The sequence below is a fragment of the Drosophila ficusphila genome, unplaced genomic scaffold, assembly GCF_018152265.1.
Source record: "Drosophila ficusphila isolate 14025-0441.05 unplaced genomic scaffold, ASM1815226v1 contig_414, whole genome shotgun sequence".
Lineage (NCBI taxonomy): Eukaryota > Metazoa > Arthropoda > Insecta > Diptera > Drosophilidae > Drosophila > Drosophila ficusphila.
The window spans coordinates 3,377,930-3,397,000 of NW_025064328.1; the positions used below are offsets into that span (position 1 = coordinate 3,377,930).

General features: G+C 41.2%; 5 protein-coding genes across 8 annotated transcripts in view; 2 read left to right on the forward strand and 3 right to left on the reverse strand.

Moving 5' to 3' along the window:
• The window catches only part of LOC108087815, a 47,701-nt gene that overhangs the window by 17,793 nt on the left and 10,837 nt on the right, over positions 1 to 19,071 (forward strand). For all 3 annotated transcript variants that reach the window (XM_017185379.2, XM_017185381.2, XM_017185380.2), the window contains exon 3: positions 5,758 to 5,787. The gene's annotated coding sequence lies outside the window, so the exon portion shown is untranslated. The remainder of the gene's footprint in view (positions 1 to 5,757; positions 5,788 to 19,071) is intronic.
• Positions 382 to 3,473, reverse strand: LOC108087817 (sodium-dependent nutrient amino acid transporter 1). Of its 2 annotated transcripts, XM_017185382.2 has the most exons (7): positions 2,874 to 3,472; positions 2,209 to 2,583; positions 1,822 to 2,011; positions 1,483 to 1,765; positions 1,218 to 1,394; positions 1,043 to 1,143; positions 382 to 971 (listed from the first exon to the last, which is right to left on the reverse strand). In XM_017185382.2, the coding sequence occupies exons 1-7, from the start codon at positions 3,365 to 3,367 to the stop codon at positions 900 to 902; spliced, it is 1,692 nt and encodes a 563-aa protein (XP_017040871.1). In that variant the 5' UTR covers positions 3,368 to 3,472; the 3' UTR covers positions 382 to 899. The 2 variants fall into 2 exon arrangements, with proteins under 2 accessions (XP_017040871.1, XP_017040872.1); XM_017185383.2 differs by lacking the exons at positions 382 to 971; positions 1,043 to 1,143; positions 1,218 to 1,394 and having other exon boundaries at positions 1,523 to 1,725; positions 2,874 to 3,473.
• LOC108087819 (probable salivary secreted peptide) lies at positions 12,205 to 12,755 on the forward strand. The gene is made up of 2 exons (XM_017185386.1): positions 12,205 to 12,393; positions 12,461 to 12,755. Exons 1-2 carry the CDS (start codon positions 12,205 to 12,207, stop codon positions 12,629 to 12,631), a joined length of 360 nt encoding a protein of 119 aa, XP_017040875.1. The 3' UTR covers positions 12,632 to 12,755.
• LOC108087818 (elongation of very long chain fatty acids protein F) lies at positions 16,360 to 17,503 on the reverse strand. Its single transcript, XM_017185385.2, has 3 exons — positions 17,443 to 17,503; positions 17,194 to 17,378; positions 16,360 to 17,124 (listed from the first exon to the last, which is right to left on the reverse strand). The coding sequence occupies exons 1-3, from the start codon at positions 17,471 to 17,473 to the stop codon at positions 16,552 to 16,554; spliced, it is 789 nt and encodes a 262-aa protein (XP_017040874.1). The 5' UTR covers positions 17,474 to 17,503; the 3' UTR covers positions 16,360 to 16,551.
• On the reverse strand, positions 17,675 to 18,567 carry LOC108087760 (elongation of very long chain fatty acids protein F). Its single transcript, XM_017185290.1, has 3 exons — positions 18,513 to 18,567; positions 18,294 to 18,466; positions 17,675 to 18,235 (listed from the first exon to the last, which is right to left on the reverse strand). The coding sequence occupies exons 1-3, from the start codon at positions 18,565 to 18,567 to the stop codon at positions 17,675 to 17,677; spliced, it is 789 nt and encodes a 262-aa protein (XP_017040779.1).

The window sequence follows — 19,071 nt, forward strand, 5'->3', positions numbered from 1 at the left end:
TTTTTTGCCTTCCGTATCCGCGTATTTTGTGTTTTTTGTCCCTTGCATATTTACTTTTCAACTTTGTCACATGCCACAGACATTCTGATTTGCGACCTCCTTCCACCCGCCGAACGAATGTGTCGAACAGCAGCTAACCAAATGTTTTATTTACAGTGCCTTCCTGCTGCGCTCTAGTCCCCATTTTCCTTCTTTTTTTGTCTGAGCTGCAGTTTTTATCCTTACAAAGAGTATTACGTTTTGCGGGCAGTTATATGACAAAAATGTGGCTCGCTTCCGTAATAAGCTGAGTTTGTCAATGCCATTTAAAAATTGTTAGATTGCTATGGGAATAAAAAGCTGTATGAGAAGGATTTTATATAAAAACAAATTAGCCAAACGTTTTCTAGGAAAAAATAAATATAATGGAAGTATAAAATGACATGAAATTGTTTAAATTAGATTAAGAGTAGGTCATAATATTCTTCTTACTTAATTACTTTTTCTTTGTAAGTGTATTAAAAGTTCTGCAATGAGCAAGCTTCACCTCCTGTTTTCATTTAGTATTTGCGCATTTCCGCATTGCTGACATGTCTGACATGCCAAGCAGACTAACACAAACACAACCGAGGTGGAGTGCAGCTGCCACGCCCGAACGGAGGCAACTCTGCCCTGGGGTAATTAAAAGCGCTTGCAGCAGCAGCAGCAGCAGCAGCGACTTCCTCCTTTCGCCAGCTCAACTCCTTCGGGCGGCTAAACTGTTTTGGCCAGAATAAAAGCTCACTCTTTCTTCTGGCTCCACGTTTAATATATATTTCACTTTATTCTGGCCATTTTCATCTGGCCCCCATATCAAATAATAATGCCCCAGACTACTGGGGCCATTACGTATACGCAGTGTTGGGGACTAAGCTAATTTCCTAGATGTCGGCATCCAGCTGAACGTTGGCCGGTCCCCAAGTGTCCGACGGCTTGCAGGCGGCACGTACTCTCTGAACAGAAGGGGAAGGGGTTTTCAGCAAAAAAATAAAGATATTTCTGTGAAAAAGGGGGGGAAACTTACCTGCCAGAAGCTGCCGTTCTGGTGACGCTTTTTGTAGATGGCATAGATGGCCCAGCCGGGCAGTTGCAGCAGCCCCAAGGCAGCCAAAAAACAGCCAAAAACTGTGAGCAAAGAAAAAGGAGCAACTCCTTGGGTAAATACCAAGGATGGGTACTTTACTTAACCGAGTATTTACCATGAGCCAAGGTGGGATAGCCAACACCCTTGTACTGCAGCGGCGACATGTCGATCAGCATATAGATGAGCACCGAGGTCATCAGGCCAGGTGTAACGAAACGCCAGCACAGGCGCCAATACCAACCGGTCTCAATGCCCATCATAAACTTAATGTCCTCGCAAAAGCGATTAACTCCTTAAAGTTTAAAAATAAAACACAAGCATTAGCACGAGCTTAATGCTTTCCTGGGGAAAAGTTGCAAAAGAAAATCCTCGTTACTTACCATAAATCCAGGCAACGGCCACCAGCTCGCCAATGGCCAGGATCAAGGCGGTGAAGGACACGCCGTAGAAGTCGACAAGGTTCAGGATAAACTGACCGCCCGGGGTCATGTAAACGATGCTCACCGAAAAGCCCAAGACGGTCAAACCGCTGGCCAGCTTCCAAATGGGCGGCGAGCGGGGTCCGAATTGATCCCGGATGACTCGCAGGATACAGGAGCCCATGCCCACGGTGCTGCCGATGCCTAGGACGAAGAGCATCAGGAAGAAAAGGACCGCGAACATCTTTAGGTAGTTGTGCTTTAGGGCGCCCACGGCGCTGTGCGTTCGCGATACCTTACCTGTGGCACATACTCAAACTTGGCAATCGCCTCCGGATACGAGATGAAGGCCAATCCGGCGCCGCCCTTCACCACGCTGCCAATGTCCGTGTTGCCGGTCTCGCGGGCCAGATTCCCCAGTATCCCGAAGGTAATGCAGCCAGCGATTATGGAGGAGCAGGAGTCCATTGTGGTGATTATCACAATGTCACTGGGGGACACAAATTTTTTGTTAGAAATATTTATGGTCGGAGGGAAAACTCTCAAGTTTGCCGAGGCTTAAGTAAAGCTTATAAATATATAAGAAGCATTAGGTGTATATACTTCTTGCGCGGGTTTCATCTTTCATTAAAGCTTTAAAACAAGTGAGCGGGTATTAAACTCAAGGTTAGCTACTATCAAACTCACTTGTATACATTCCGGTTGAAGTTGTTGTAGCTGGCATAGGTGATTAGAGTTCCGAAACAGATGGCCAACGAGAAGAAAACTTGGGTAACAGCTGCATACCACACAAGTGGATTTAGAAGTTCTCTCCACTGCGGTTTGAAGAAGTATATGATGCCATCGATGGCTCCCGGAAGGGTCACTGCTCTCAGGAGCAGGATGAGCAGCACCACGTAGGGAAACACACCCAGGAAATAGGCAGCCTTGCCACTGCTCTTGATGCCACGAATGAGAACTGCACCGATTACTAGCCAAGCGAATGCCAAACAGGCAACCAACTGCCAGTTGGGGAGACCCAATCCATTGTCGATGTTGGGAACCTCATGGAGAATTTCACGTCTATAAATAAAAGAAAGTTAATGGGTTGAATAAGTAATGCATACAAACAATCAATAAAAATTGTAGTTATCCGTTGAAACAATAAAAAGATATTACATGATTATTTAATTCAATAAAGATCTTAAATGCACATGTATCTACACTTTAAAGCCTTTATATTTCGTAAAGACCCCAAAGGCATTATGAGTTATCATCATAGCTCATTGTTTAGCTCCTTTTACTAATGTTGAATATTTAAAACTCCCATTTTATTGAGTTTTCAAACAGTTTTCCCGCCTTTTGTCACTCACTCAAAGTACAGCTGTGCTGGCGACAACTTTCCGCTGCTGTTCTGGGCACTTCCGTCGTGGCAATCACTGCCCCAGCTCTCCCAGCAGCGACTCCAGGGCAACTCCGCGCCGAAGGAGGCGAGCAGGAACCGCAGAGTCAAGGCCATGATGCTCGAGTAGTACGTTATGGAGGCGGCTGTGGCCAGGACCTGGCCCACTGCCACGCCTTTGAGGAGGGGCGCCAACTCGAAGGCCTTGACCACGCCGCGACCCGTAAATTGGCCGAGGGAAATCTCGAGATAATAGACAGGACGTCCAATTACCAGCAGGGCAATCAGATACGGAATCACAAAGGTGCCGCCGCCATTCTGAAAGGCGATGTAGGGAAAACGCCAGATATTTCCCAGGCCCACCGACAAAGAAATGCAGGAGAAGAGGAACTCCAGCCCGTTGCCCCACTGCTCCGCCGGCTTTTCCGACTTTTCCGACTTGCTGGCAATCTCTAGCTTCGACATTCCGCTGAACTACTGTGCACTTGGAGGCAACGCGCTTAACTAACCGCAATCGCAATCGAGATACTTGGATGCTTGGATACTTGGAAACTCAGACTGGCAGCTGCTCAGATTCCGAGATTCAATGTCAGGCCCACGCCGCAAATTCTCTGCGGTTGATTATCTAGTTTGGGGCAGTCCGGAGCTGTAATCTCGTCGGAAATAGCTCGGAATCGGTCTTAATTGGCACTAATAAAAGGTGCTAAGTGGCATGCAGATGCGAGACACTGAAACGGCATCAAAAACAGAGACACTTTGTATTCAGATCCATTAGAGGGATCGTGTTTATTGGCTTTTCTGAGAGATGAATACATTCGTAAAGGGGTGAAGGAAATTTAATATAACCTGTGAAATTTAATCTTCAATGAAAACTGGTCACGTAAATTAAGCCAAACTGTGAAATTGTGTAGAATTGTGAAATACGGAAGCCAGATGTGAAAATTCAGAATGCTTGCACTTGGGTTTTATATTATACTTAATTAAATAAAAGCCTGAGTTTATGCCGGGTGCAAAGATTATGTTTTTAATCATAAAGTTTTCTTTCAGAGTTTTTTGAAAGTTATTTCCCAAGACAAATAAATTTTAAGAAGCCATCAAAAAGAAACCAAGCAATTTCTTAAAACATTTCCCAGAGACCTCACAGCTATTCGAAGTGGTATATTACCACTAGTATCTTTCCTGCTCTCGTCTGTCTGACAGCTTTGGAAAGTTTTTAATAATTTTCAAGACTTTTCTAATTAACATCCCATCCAGGCTGCAACTGAAGTTGGCAAAAGCAGGAAGCGGGCCAAGAAAATCGGGGGGAGGAGAGGGGATCGGCAGATAGTTGGTTAAATGGCCCGAGCCGGTTGAGTGTGCCATTACGGTGACAATTTTAAATGGGTTTTTAACAACTTTCACAGATTTATGGCAAATAAAAGCCTTTGATAGTACTGATTGCCTTCGGCTGCTCGGCGGCTTTTGCATTGCAATCCCTGATAATTGACTCTAATGCACATTAATGCCCTTTTGCCATTATATAATTGCTTTCGTGGGTTTTTTTTAATCCTTTTATGCCAGTGAAAAGGGAAATTCACTTCAATAAACATTAAAGTGAAGAGCAAGATCCTTAGTCCTTGAAATACGTGGGATCAATAAAATAGTTTTAAGCTTTATTGCCCAATTAACTAATACTAATTCAAAACAATTGTAAATATATGCTCATTGAAACACGGTATAAAAACGTAATTTCCACATTTTAGAGTGTTTCCGTATTTAGTTGATTGTTATTTGGAAACTCGCACTTGTTTTTATAGTTCTCATACCGCAATTTATCGCACATAAATTGCCATTAGTTGGGCGAAAAGCGAAAAGGGGTGTATAATTTCTGGCTCGCTCGCCTGGTGTTGGGTTAATTAAAGTGCAGTGCATTAGCTTGTTGCGGGAAGTGCAGCGGGAAAACTGCTGGAAAAGCGGGCGGGGCGGGGGGGAGCAGTGCTAACTAACTTTAATTGCAGCTGTAAAATGTTGTTACTTGCGCACGCAGATTTCCAACAAGCGGCAACAATGGCAGCGAAATGAGGCAAATAAAATTGGGGGAAAAACTTTTTCGATGTCAGAAGCAGAACGCATACATGTGTGTGTATGTAAGTATGTGTGAGTGTGCGGGGATGTAAGCGTGTGTATGTGTGGGTAAGGATCGATAGAAGGAGGGAAACTTGAAGCTCGTTTGCAGGCCCATTAACAAGGAAAAAATGAGCGCTGCAATTAGTTTTCCCTTTCTTGTTGAGCACCCAACTCAACCCACTTGGTTTCCGTTGCCATTGGCTTGTTTCGGCTTTCCACCTAACAAGTTTACCAGTTTACCTTTAAAATTGATTTCAACGGACTTTGTAACAACTTCCGTTTCCGCTTCACCTGCCTACGTATTAGTAATCCACCCACACACTCACACACACACAGACTCACGTATATGTGCCCCGTTTAAGTTTCGCAATTTTCCATCCAATCAACTTTTTGCGTTCCTGTCCCTTGAAATGTCACAGCCTGTCAAATGCCACGATTTTTCGCTCTCCTCTCATTTTCCGCCACTATTTTCAACTACAATTTGGGTTCATTGAGTTCTCATTTAATTTGAAATTAATTTTTAATCAACTTCAATTGAATTAAAATGCGTTGGCTGCGACAGCTCACCCAAAATGAAACTTTTACCTGAAATCTGTTCTCCCTTGCAGGCGATTCAAACGAAAAAGAAAAAAAAATTGGGGGCCCTGCGGTGGTTGAGCTGTAAATAAATTAGCCTCATTTATTATTGAATCGAAAATGCGTTAATATTAATTATAAATTACGTTTCATTCATTCCATTCTCGTTGCAGGTGCGGCGCCCAAGCGGAAATTAACTTTCGGTGAGTAGAGAAACTACATACTACTCGTACATACAAAAGTACATAATTGCTCGAGCAATCTGTTATGCCAGCTTATGAGTCGAGTACGTGTTGCGGGGAAAACGGGTGGCTTTTCTGCATTCTATGTGGAGCACCTTTTCAAATCCTTTTACGAGCGAAGCAAAGCGACCAGAATGTAGTTTACTAAATGAGGAAAATCCCCTCGGGCTAATGTACATATGTATCAAACATTCAGTGCAGATTAAATACAAATGAAGCTTTGTTTGATGTGAATCTTGCAGAAAGCTAACAAACATTTCAGCTATAGTTATTAAATTTGAGTTTCTGTAAGCAAACTATGTTCATTTAGAACTGGGCAGAAAATAAATGATTTATAAATGATAATAATAATATATTTACTAAAATTATTTTGAAATCTCTTAGTTCATCAATGTATTCTAAAACTTTAATTATAATCAAGAACAATTTTTTTAGTATTAATGAGTAACTTTAATATTAATTAATATTCTTTTAAGAGAGGTTTAAACATTTCGACAATGCAGAAATCTTAAAGACGATTTTAAACCTTTTGTTTTGTGTTCTTTTGTGTTTTTAAATCCCTTTATTCAATCCCACCTTTTCCCTCAGTGACACCTAACTTGAATTTAAGGGCTTTGGGGCCAGCAATCACTTCTTCGCTCCTGCAACTCCTGCTCCTGCTCCTGCTCCTGTTCCCCTTGTTATTTGTTTCGCTTAGCGCGTGCCTCAATTATGACCAAGGTAACATGCACTTGAATGCATCGCGCAAGAGCAACGGCAATGGCAACTAAGTTGCCCCTTCGAAATGCCAAGGGATCGAGTGGTGGAAGCTGCAAGGAGAAGGGATGAGGGGAAAGGGGTAAATGGGGGAGGGGGAAACTTGGGCGGGCTGGCAGGGCAGACCAGGTGGAAACTCCGGCCAAGTGTTTAACCCAGTTCGCAGTTTGGCGCACAGCTCCTGATCCAGCTTTAGTGGCCGCCTTTGTTGCCATTGTTGTCGATTGCCGCTGCTTTCGGTTTGTTTCGTTGTTTGCCGCTTGTTTGCTGCTCTTGCACTTGCGGCACGTAATTGTTGCAGTGCTTGTTATTTTGCCCCGGCTGCTGCAAAAGTTATTAAAATGAAAAAGGCAAAAGCGAATCGATTATGCCGGATGCAGCAGCACAGCAGCAGCAGCACAGCAGAACGGAACAACTCGCACAATTGTGGCAACTTTGCCATACAAAACTTTTATTTCGGCACCCAAATAACACAAAAAAAAAAAATAGAAAAAAAAAATAGCAGAAGGACCAAAGAGATGAAAGGGAAGTAGAGGAGAAACTTTAAATTGACATCGAATGGCAAAACCAAAAGCTGCTGTGGCAATACCTAACAAAAGTGAAAAGTTGTCGAAAGTTTTTCTTTTCGGGAAAAATGATAAGCCATCCCCCTGCCCCAAATCCTCAATCCCCCCTCGTTCCCCTCCATGAGTCACGCACGATTTTCGATTAAGAGCAGAGAGAGAGCGAAAGACAAAAGTCCAAGGAAAATGGACTATGGGGCGTATGAGTAACAAGTTCCTTTCGTATGCAAGACCAGCAATGTCTATGGCTTTGTGTGTAATGCGAGTTTAACAACTGAATTGTTGACTGACATTTAAATTTGCCAACACAATTTGCATTTCTTTCTTTCAACTCGAAGGAGGCCCCCTGCTTTTTGGCCTGTCACTCGTTTTGGCGGCTTTGTGTGTGGAATTTATGCAAATAATAAGCATTTCCTTTCGGGTGTCTCCATTACTTACTTGCCACGTCTAATTTCGACCAACTTTTCGGGTGGCCCATGTTCGTGTTTGAGTTGGCAAACAAATTTCAATTGCAACTTGGCGGAATTTCCTTTCCTTTCTTTGACTTTGATGTAATTTAATGTGGCACTTGGCCTGCACTTTGGCTTTGCTATTTGGCCACATGTTCACCCATTCTGCAGCAGCTGCAATTAAATATGAAAAGTAATTTTCATTGTTAGCCAGGGAAAGCTGGCACAGCTCCGAGCTGGAAAATCCATTCGTTTCGGACTTATCTGCATTTTGCTGTTGACAGCCAAGGAAAAAGAAAAAAGCGCACGAACGAAAGCAATTTGCATGCCAAGAAATAATTTTATAGCTCTTTGAGTCTGGAAATCTCTTTTCGGTCGAAAAATAGCGCATTCTGGGGAAAATGTCTTTGGCAGCTGGTGGAGCGCACTTAAATTCAACTTGACATCAACGGGATTTGGAAATTTTCCGCCCTCAACAAGTGTCGCTTTGGCAAAAAAAAAAGGCAAAGCCTGGCCAGAAAATTTCTGCAGCGTAATTGGCAGTGAAAATCTTTGGCTTGCCCACCCGGCGTATGCGCAATCTCATTGTCATTCGTCTGGGAAAGCGGCACACTGGCAAAAAAAAAAAAGAAAATAGTACCGCACTGCGTTGATAATATACTAAATAATATTTACTTTGGCTTTGGCCTGGCATTTGGCCAAGCGTATAACCCACAAGTGACGAGGCATTGGCCCTTGTGGCTCTGACAGCCGACAACTGACACTTGAGGCGCCCGTTAACGTCGTTTACCATATTTACGCTTTAAACGTTATTTATTTGCCGCTCATTCTGCTGCCATTGTCAGCTGCGCCACTCAACTTTGATATTGTCAAAATGTAGCACGCCCCAAAGTGTTAAGCAGCTAACACAGCAAGCCAAAGCCAAATGGGTTATGGTTTCGCGAATGCTGGGGGATGGATGAGCGTTTTTCGGGGCAGATTTCGCTGGCTTTAGTTAAGGCCGCATTGCCGCACTAAGTGGCTTTTTATCAAATGTCCTTAGTGTCCTTGCCCACACTCGTGTACGTACACGTACACATTTGTTTGGCTTTTGTGTCATCTACGTGCGAAAGGACATGGGCGTTGGGCGTTGGGCGTTTGGCGTTGGACTTGGAGGGGGCGTGGTCAGTGGAGGCACTCAGGCATTTGCGGGGGCCTAAAATAACAATGATTAAATGTAATTTTGGGAAGTCCACCGCCGCCATCCCCATTTGGCCCACTCTCCCTCGAGGGGCGGCTCTCAAGTCTAATTACAATTGGGTTCTTCTCTTTTTTTTTTAGCTGTGGGGTTGGGTGTTTGTTTGGGAGAAATGTGGAGGTGCCGGATGCGTAGGAGTTGGCCACCTTGGTTGGTTGTGTGTGTGAAAGCCAGTGTGCCATCGCCAAGCGTGAAAAGTGCCGCGAGAACTTCACCAACATGTTCGGCAACATCAGCCGAAATGAAGTTGTTTGGGAGTTTGTCCGCACGGCGCGTCGCCCTCGTTGTTTGCCCTCTGTCTCAACTTGTCACGAACAAAAGCGTGGCCAGAAGCTCCTCGTGGCAGAGTGGCCACTGACAAAAATAGTGAACCGTGAAATAGATAAGTCAATTATGGAATAGTTAAATAACTACAATAAAATGATAGATCAATTTTATCTATTTTAGCAAAGAGTGCTGCAAAAGTAAAATATTGTAAAGGGTGTAATTATTTGTCATTATCAATAACCATATGAAATAACCCATAATAATTTAATAGCAATATTGGATCAAACCTAAATTTCATTTGGAATAGAATGGTTGATTCGTGGGGATTTTTCTTATATTTGTATTCTGATTTTTAATAATTTAATAAATTGTAATTAATTTTTTCTTGCTGTGCATAATTGGGTGTGAGTTCGCTTGTGTGCGTAGTTGAAGCGCCGCTGCTGTGGCCTCTGATGTTGCTGCCGTGCAATGTCAACAGCAGCAGCAACACCAACAACAACAGCAACATAAACATCAACAACAACACCAAAGGCAGCAGCACTTGATTCAATGCACAAACAAGTTTCGTCCTGCCGCTATCCTTTGCCCCTCCCTCCTCCATCCTCTCTCTCTTTTCCCCCCGCTTCCCTCTCTTCAACCGTCAAGCGTAATTACACGCCATGTCTGTTCCATTCAGGCGCCACCACCTTCCTCTTCCCCTTCCCCATCCCCTCCCCTTCCTTCCCTTTGTCCCACCCACTGCTGTTTGATGTGCGTGTTTTATTTCGAGTGCCATTTGTTTTAATTAAAATTATTTAAAGCGATTTCAGCTTGAAGAGCTTCGACAAGGCGACAAGCGCCTGAATTTAAGTTTCGCACTTGCCACAATTTCCACTGAAAGGAGGCGTAACGTATACCAAAACAACCAATCGAGTTCAAACGTGGGGTTTTTTGAGAAATGGTTGCTTTGAGAGCAACATGAGATAGGTTTATCCGTTTTATCCAATTAGTTCGTGGCCCAGGGGAACAGGAAATAATTGCTACGCTACAGCATGAATGTCGGTGGTTAAAAGATGATTTTATAGAGTTGAAGTTTAAAGTTTCGAATGGCAGAATACATTGCTCAGCACTTTATTTTAACAAAATAAAATACAAGTGAAACTATAATTACATTATTAAATTGCACATGCAATTATCTGACTTTTATTAAACAAGAAAATTGTGTTTTATCAGACTACGCAATTTAAAAATTAACACAATTATCTGAAAAGGATATGTGAAATTTTACCTTTAAGGCAAACATAACTTTTTTCATTTTTTAAATTTTCTTTATCTATTAAAATAACATTCCCTCCTACCAAATAGACCTTTATTTACGTATGCAGAACATACTGTGCCTTTTTTATCCGATTTTGTGCTCCAATAGAAGACAACATAATATTTATGGCATTATATGTGTTTGTGACTCTTTTTGCAAGCTGCCCTGCAGCTAAACTTTATTGTCCACCTAAATTTCGTTTTGCTGATTTGTTTGCCAACGAATCGGTTTTTATTTGTGTTTTTGCGGTAAACACATGCACACCTACACATACACCTACAGCAACACCAACACCAATACCAACACCAGGACAAAGGCAATATCAAACGCAGCTATGAAAGACACTTAACAACGGTTCCTCGGCCATTTTGTTTGTGTTACTGCCATTTTTTGTTGTGTTTGTGCGTTTGGGCGTTTGTTTGTGTGCATAAATGAGAAAAACCAACGTGGCAACCATAAAACACACACATACACACTCACGTACACCCACACACACACGTACAAACACAGACATTCTCATGTTTGCACAATAAAATTTCAACAATATACGCGACTGGGTCTTTGTACTTGAGTAAATTGGATCTGTGCAGCGGGCCATGAGGTGGGGATGTTAAAATTAAATAAATATTTGCCTTAAAGCCCGCCAGTGCGGCTTACAAACCGAAACACGACACCCACACAGCGGTATTTAAAGCAGCCAACCACAACAACAGAAACACAAGCCGGCCCGAAACAAAAGTCTCGAGCCTCAGAAATCTTTGCGAAAGCATTTCCACTTGGCAAAATACGAGACGACGCGACGGGGGGTAAGTGGTTTATTTCACTGCCCCAAAAGGGTTCATTTAAGAGCTATAGTAGTCGGAATCTGGGGACTTTTTACGACGACAGCTGTCCATTTACAATGGGCGTACGGAACCCCCGTCCCAAAGTATTACTCATTTTTATAATAGCCAAGTTTATTTTATACCAATAAAAAATATTTTTATGCTCGTAATTAAACTGCAGAAATTATGGGGGAAAGGGGGAGAGATTTCTAAATTAATGACTAGGATTCTATGGTTTTAATTAGCGGAATGTAAATTTAATAACTGAAACACTCTATGCAGCAGTTAATAACTTAATTACTATCGGTTTTTATTAGGCCTTTAAGCATATAAATAAATATGTAAATGTAAATATATATATATAAATGTGTTAATAACCGTTTATTTAATTGTTGATTGTATTCACATTTCTTTGAAAGTAAATCATATTTTTTTTATTTTTAATTAATTTAAGTTTTCAGCTTGGTATTATTTTTTAATACATTTATTTATATTTACAGTGTGTTTTGTTTGTTCTGTTAACCTATTTTTTTTGTGACTGTGAAAATTTGCAAAAAACGTTCTTTACACATTTTTTTGTGTTCTTGCAATAATAAACTGAATAAATAATAAACTGAAAATAATAAACTGAAATAATAAGAGTAAATCACCAAAAATAACAGTTTGTCTTAGTAAATGTTACTACCTGTTTCATAATTCATGATTTTAATTGCCCAAAATAAAAATTAAGCGTGTAATAAAATACATGTGATAAAATAACAACAAAGGGCAAAAGATAACAGTTTTTGCGGAAAGTGGATATTTATATTTTGACAACTCATGTTTTTAATTGAGTATTACGAACAATACCTTTTTGTTTATATAATGAAATACGATTCAATAGCTTTCCTTTCACAGCTGTTTGCAAATAATGGGGGAATTTTATAGGACGTATAGCCGACGTATAAAAGCTTCGCATCAACCAGGTGTTGCCTCATTTTCAAAAATGAAAATTTGCATAATATTACTGGTGATATCACTGTCCGCCCTTTCGGAGGCGGCGGGGCGTGGCCGGAGTCACAGTGTTACTTGGGGAGTGAGGAGCTACAGGGACATGCACCTTCGAAGGGAAATCATCACGGAGAAGTCCAAATTCCTGCGCGTGGTCACTAGGGATTTCGTTTTCAATCAAAAAGTTGGTTAACTCCTCAACTGTTACCTTTTTCCATAAAAAAGATCAAATAATTTTTTTTTTTTTGAAGAAACTGCGCCGCACTATCACCCAAATCGTGGTTACGGACCAAGTTAGGGATGGAAATGGTGGCTTCGCCTACTTGGTTTCTGGTGGACCACAGAGCACTTTTGCCAAAATCCATTTGAAGAGTCAACGCAACGAAGGCTTCAGCTTCATCATCGACATCTACGGCATTTAATCGCGAATTTCCCAGCCTTAATTTATATTCCACTCCATGTGGCTCCCCTACAGATAGTTTGTTGGCTTAATGGCCAGCACATATTTACCCACTGAATATATATCCGCAAGCATACTTATATTTGCGTATTCATGCGGGGATACAATTGACACTGGCCAAATGAACTGCAGCTAATTTGCAGTTGTCCAACGATACAAAAATGGCTGCTGATTGATCTGCGGTTGGTGCGATTAAATTTGGGTTACAAATGTGAAGGGGGCGTATAAACTGAACATTGGTAATTATGATTAAAGCGATGTGAATAAGGCAATCCATTTTAAATTAAGTGCTGATTTTGTCAGTAGGGAATTAATGCATTTTTTTCTATATATATCGTAGTAGATTTTATCCCTCAGCAGTTGCTTCTTTCCAAGGATACAACTTTGAAGGTTAGCCATCGAGTAAGTGGTGACTTAAAATGGCAGCGAGGAAATCCCCCTAACTCGTAATTACCCAGCCATTTCGGCTAACGAGGCAAGTGCAATTTTCGGTTGGGCAAATGGGGAAAATATAACCCGCAAAAGCCTGTGAAACCCTTGGTAGGCATTCGTTCGGGCCCTTTGCCATTTAGCAAATGTCAGGCACTTAGCCCCGCAACACCACCCGAGAAACCACCAGAAACCATCAGAAAGCCCTAAAAACCACCTCCGAAACACCCAACTTCGATGCGATGCCATCACCCAGTGTGAAAGTCAAACAAATCCAATCAATGTTACGCAGGCACACATATCTGTATAAATATATATATATATATATATACTATACATATGGATGTACGTATGGTTGCATATATGCAAATTAGCCGGGGTTATAAAATGTAATGTATTGGCTGTTTCCCTCGACTACGGAAAATCATCCATTGATGCGTGTATTTGCGGGGACTGCGAGGATACCATCAATCGCAACGAATTAAAATTTTATTATGCCATATTCCCCAAACGAGCAGTTTGCCGAGGTAAAGGTCGTCGATGGTCGTATCTTTTATGGTTTTCGAATGTAAATGCTTTTCGGTGTGTCGTCTTCTTAGCCAGCTAAATGTGGGTTAACAGGTCCGCTCTGCTTTTGGCTCAAAGGTGCAACGAGTTGCAGTTGTGGCATTTCTGATTGACGGGCGTTTTGCATACGAGAAAACTTTACGGCGAAGGGGTGAGAATCTCACGCAGCACCCTTCGGTGACCTCAGATGCCAGTCAATGCCAGAGAATCACCCCAGCCACCCAACTAGCCACCCACTGGCATTTCAGAGGGAGCGGTGGAGCAAACCGAGAGCCATACATTATGCAGGTTGTTTGTTATCGTTCGATAAAGTGTAAATTATGGGAAAGTTGCCAGGCAGCCGGGCAGGTCGGGTCCCTTTGGTATGCCACTATATACGTACATATATATAAACTCTATGGTATAAATATATATGCATACCTGACCATGTCAGGTGCCTTTTGCCATATAATTTGTGATATCTTTAATGTGTGTCTTTTGTGCGTAGTGTGCTCAGTGGTCTTGAAGTTTGCATTGTTAATCGAAAATCGAACAATTGGAATTTGCATATTCGCTTTTGAGTAATTTATGCTGCGATCCGGAATGAATGCTTCTTAATTGCCCGGCTGTACTCGATGTTCGAAGGAGGAGTGTCTGGGTGCCTGTGTCACAGGCCAAAGCCATTCCAAATTGAGTGGAAACATCTCAAGGACTGTCGATCGCAGCTGGAGGGTCTTATGCAGATTTCCCGTTTGACTTTGCCACATTTCTGTATGTGTGTGTGTGTGTGTGGCAGAGGCAAAGTGTTGACCTCAGTTGCGCTGCTGTCATAGCCATTTCCTTTTCTTTCTATGGCAACAAAAGACGCTTCATCGTCTCGACTCAACTCGACTCGTCTTGTTCATTTCACAGCCAATTTTGTGCATCCTTTTTTTTTTTCGTCGTCGTCCCTTTTTTGCAGCTGCATCCTTGGCATTTTTTTTTAGTTTTTTTTGCAGTAGCACTCATATGTCCCTGTTTGCCGTTTTGGCCTTTTGTCCTGCGTGGCAGGAAAGTGTGAAAGCAGCAGGCGAACGGATTTCTGGTCTCGTTTCACCAGGGACTTTTGTTTTTCAATTGCCATTTGCCATATTTGCGGCAATTGTTTTCGTTTTCTCCAGCAGTAAATACAATTCCAGTAGGTGAATGTTGTAAGCCACTGTGCAACGATTTCACTGAGGAAAAGGATTTTAAACCTTATAAAAAAAAATTTATAAAATATTTTGGTGTAAAATTAAATCGATTTAGCAGCTCTCCTTTTAAGTGCAGATATATATATTAAGCTGATTGAAATTGTTTAAGTACTTTTAAAGTTTGATAGTAAGTACAACAAATAGAATATATATTTTTTTTCAGGAAGAATGGGATATTTTTCTCTGTACTCACAGTGAATTTCCGGCTTTAGGTTGACTGGTGCAACTCCGGTTTATCCTATCAGCCGGCAAGGAGCAGTATAAATGGGATAGGATGGAAGCTTGTTATGTGCAGTCGCTCGTTGGGAAAAACACACTCAGTCGCACGCACTTGTTAGTTTCCTTTGGTTGCCTCCATTTCTTATGCTTATCAAGCGGAGCTTTTCCAACGTGCCAACAAACGAGCAAAAACACAGGAGGTAACGGCGAATGGCAAAGGATATAGGATTTGGGGGCAGCATTTGATTGCCCCAACTTGTTTTTCCGGCTTGCAGTTTCCACTCTGTCGATGCTTAAATGGCCCGGCTTTTCCATCCAGTCCCTGGTTAGCCGTTCTCATCCTTGTTTTGGAATAATTTGAAGAAATCCCTTGGATACTCCATTGTATCTGAGGGATTACAGATTTGACTTCGGCTAATTCTCAAGAATAATCAACTTGAACTATAATAAAAAATCTTGAACAACTACAACTGACTTTAGGTGTTTCTTCGCCGGCTGCTTTTCACCTAATGTAAACCGATTTACTCATTGTAAACTTACAAAAACGATGTATTACCATGCTTTATTCAAATGGATAAAGCTTAAAGCTACGGATCGGTGATCGTAAACGAAATTGCAATTTTCTCTTCAGTATAAATTATTTTGTATTCTCTTTGATTTTACTTTGATTGGTTTTCTTTGGCAAAAGGTTAAAGAGAAAGCTTTTTTTAAAAATGTTCCACTGGCTGTTAAACCATAAACAACCTTGAATATAATTAAAAAAGGAATACCATATGCTAAGTATTATTTGTTTCTTTGTTTATGTAATTGTCTGCAATGCTACAATGGAATGTTACCAAACATAGGAATTGTTTTTTCCCTGTTTCCATTCAGTACTTTTCATTTCGTTTTGGTTTAATTTTATGGACATATCTTAAGTCCAATAACCTAGACTCGTAACGCCAAGTAATTAGCCATTTACATTGTCATGTAATCTTTTATTCGAATGGGTAACTTTTTTTCATAATAACAAGCTCATTAGCACTGTAGACAAATTAAAACGACAGCACATTTGTTAATTATGAAGTCATCAATGTTTCCATGTAAGCTGACAACTTTTTGCATAATCACATTCGGTATTCTTATTAGTGTTATCTTATCAATGGAATAAAATAAGATACTTTTTGAATAAAAGTTCTTATATTGTAGATTTTAATAAGAAAGTTGTTAGTAAAATTGGTTGATTTACCCCCGTTATAAAGAATACTAATTAAAAACAGTACCATACTTTTATTCGATTTATTTGAGATATAGCTTGGCTATTCTTTATCCTAAAGTTCATCGGCCTAAAGTCCCAGAGACAGTTTGACTTTCCCAAGGACAAGGAGCGCGTGTTTAGTTAGTTTGACTAATTGAATGCACTCGAATATATTAAAAGGGGAAGGGGAAAAGGGGAGAGGGTGATTTCTAGATTAGACTACGGCTGCTTCGATTTAGGGGTCTTAGGTAATCGCAGGTAGGTCTGGATGTAGAACTTGCCAAACAGACAAATGAAGACTACGCCTTGCAGCATGTTCAAATAGAGAATTCCACGGGGAACGCCGCAGTTTGGCGAGAAGAATCGCACATAAGAAGCGTAACTGAAGATCAAGAAGAACTGGCTGATCTGGGTCAGTGTTATGTATTTCTTCCATCCGATATTGGACTTCACTTGGGGATATTCCGAGGACAGGAAGTAGTAACTATACATGATCGTGTGCACCAGGGAGTTGAGTAATCCCACTGCATTCAAATGGCCACCAGTGCCATAATATCGGGTCAGCGCATAGCTTCCAAAGGCCATGAACACATGGTGGTATATATGCAGGAAGGTGACCTGCTTGAAGCTCTTTCGCAGCACAAAGAACACGGTGTCCAGTAGGTCGAGCACCTTGTTGATCAAATACGCGGCATGCACCACTCGTTCCAGTTGCTTGTGCGTGTGCCCCTGGGGAAAGCTCTCCATGCACCGAAGATTGCAAATGCCCTCGATGAACATGTAGTAGAATACCTTAAAAAGATAAAAAAAAAACATAAAATACAATATAATATTATAAGGGTATAATCCCCTTTTACTCACCACTCCAAAGTAAATTCCATTATATATCACTTGCATGATATTGTAAACCTTTAGAACTACTTTCAAATCGAAGGGCTTTCGATTCTTCATCAGTAGCTTGCCGAATTTGAAAACAAACAGCAGATAAGCCGCCAAAATCCAGATAATAGGCCATGGTGAACCAGCCAAAATGATGGGGTTGGGATCTAGATATCCACAAATCAATAAGTATTATATTTAATTTACAAAACAGGAAGTAGTCGAACCCACCTGCCTGGGGTATGTGGAAAATTCGGAGCATCGTGGATGGGTGTTTGTCGTTTGAGGGACCACTGGTGACTGTTTCAGTTGCCACAAGGCATTCCAGGCTGTTTTATCGGAATTAACCAAATCAAAAAATGCATTATTCAAGTGTTTGAACTGCGGTGTCTGTCCCACATTTTGAAAAGTAAGAGAACCAAAATAAAAACGCTCGCTTGAAAAGAGAACTAGAATTTATTGCTCAGTGCTGTTTGCTCTTGGCTTTCAAATATGTTTGATAGTAGAAATTGCCGAACATCACAATCATGGAAACGGAAAGAGACAACTGGGTGAGCTGAAGAGTCCGGGGAAAAGTGCATCCGGGATTGAGGGTCATGGTCAGTATGGATTGAGCCAAGAGGATGACGAACTGAAGGATCTGCAGCTTGGTTATGTACTCCTTCCACCACAATTTGCTCTTCACTTGTGGATACCACGCAGATGCAAAGTAGTAGGCGTACATAACCACGTGCACAAATGAGTTTAGATGGGCCATCAAACCATATTGTGCCCCGGGTCCATAGAAATAGTTAACGAAGGGCACTCCCAAAGCCATCAAAACGTGGTGATAAACATGCAGCACGGTGATCTGCTTGTAGCTCTTCCTCAGCACAAAGAATATAGTATCCATTAGGTCGGCCAACTTGTTGAGGAAGAAAGCGTAGGTCATCAAACGTTCGGCATTTTTATCTGGATGATTCAAGGGAAGCACTTCCATGCAACACAAGTTATAGGTTTTCTTCACAAACAGGTAATAAGCGCTCTGTTGGAAAATGATTAATTAAAACTTGAAAAGCAACAAAATAATAGACTATACAAACCATTACAAAGAAGATGAAATTCATGAAAACCTGACTGAGATTATAGATCAACATTGCAGTTCGCAAATTGTAGGGCTTGCGGGATTTCATGAAATCTGGACCGACTTTGAAAATAAGCAGCAAGTAAGCCAGAACAATTACCACCGATGGTATAGGAGTACCCATCAATGGAAGTTCTGTAAGAAATATAAAAAAATTATTGAAGAGCTTAGGTTTTATGATAGAGTTTACCTTTTGGCAGTCCGTGGAAAAAATGCAAAAGCGTGGAGTTCATCGCGAATTACAACTGAGGCAAAAGTTTGCCATTCGCCTCCTTTTAAGCGATTGCCACCAGTTGGTGCCCCAAAACTGGGTTCTCCGCCCGGGAAATGGTCACCCAGCGTTGGCACCTGATTAAGTATGCTCTTGCATACACTATGCTATTTCTGCAGCTGAACTTCCCGGCCGAAAAGCGCAGTGATTTAAAATTCTAATTTCGTAATTCTAATGCGTTTGCCTACGCTGCACCACTTCAGTGGGGCTGTTTGGATATGCAGACTAATGTTGGTTAGTCAAACTGTTCCACCACAACAGTACCTGTATGATAAAACATATAAATGGTTTAAAAAATATATATCTTTGGAAAACTATGAGTGCTTAAAATAAGAAATTAGTAACAAAATTGTACTAAAAGTAATAGTAAAATTTTTCGGCTTAGATACCAACAGATAATTTTAAGAAAATATACATATATCAGCAAAATATTATAGTATTTTAAAGGTTATGAATATACAATTTT

Bases quoted from the DNA above. Each gene is read 5' to 3' on its own strand.
- LOC108087817 (XM_017185382.2), bottom strand. From the start codon at position 3,367: ATGTCGAAGCTAGAGATTGCCAGCAAGTCGGAAAAGTCGGAAAAGCCG. The intron at 2,012-2,208 runs GTGAGTTTGATA...TGTGTCCCCCAG, and splicing joins TTCAACCGGAATGTATACAA to TGACATTGTGATAATCACCA. The intron at 972-1,042 runs GTAAGTTTCCCC...CCTTCTGTTCAG, and splicing joins AGAACGGCAGCTTCTGGCAG to AGAGTACGTGCCGCCTGCAA.
- LOC108087819 (XM_017185386.1), top strand. From the start codon at position 12,205: ATGAAAATTTGCATAATATTACTGGTGATATCACTGTCCGCCCTTTCG. The intron at 12,394-12,460 runs GTTGGTTAACTC...TTTTTTTTGAAG, and splicing joins ATTTCGTTTTCAATCAAAAA to AAACTGCGCCGCACTATCAC.
- LOC108087818 (XM_017185385.2), bottom strand. From the start codon at position 17,473: ATGCTCCGAATTTTCCACATACCCCAGGCAG. The intron at 17,379-17,442 runs GTGGGTTCGACT...GTGGATATCTAG, and splicing joins TTTCCACATACCCCAGGCAG to ATCCCAACCCCATCATTTTG. The intron at 17,125-17,193 runs GTGAGTAAAAGG...TATCTTTTTAAG, and splicing joins ATGGAATTTACTTTGGAGTG to GTATTCTACTACATGTTCAT.
- LOC108087760 (XM_017185290.1), bottom strand. From the start codon at position 18,567: ATGAACTCCACGCTTTTGCATTTTTTCCACGGACTGCCAAAAGGTAAA. The intron at 18,467-18,512 runs ATAAAACCTAAG...TTCTTACAGAAC, and splicing joins GCCAAAAGGTAAACTCTATC to TTCCATTGATGGGTACTCCT. The intron at 18,236-18,293 runs GTTTGTATAGTC...ATTTTCCAACAG, and splicing joins ATTTCATCTTCTTTGTAATG to AGCGCTTATTACCTGTTTGT.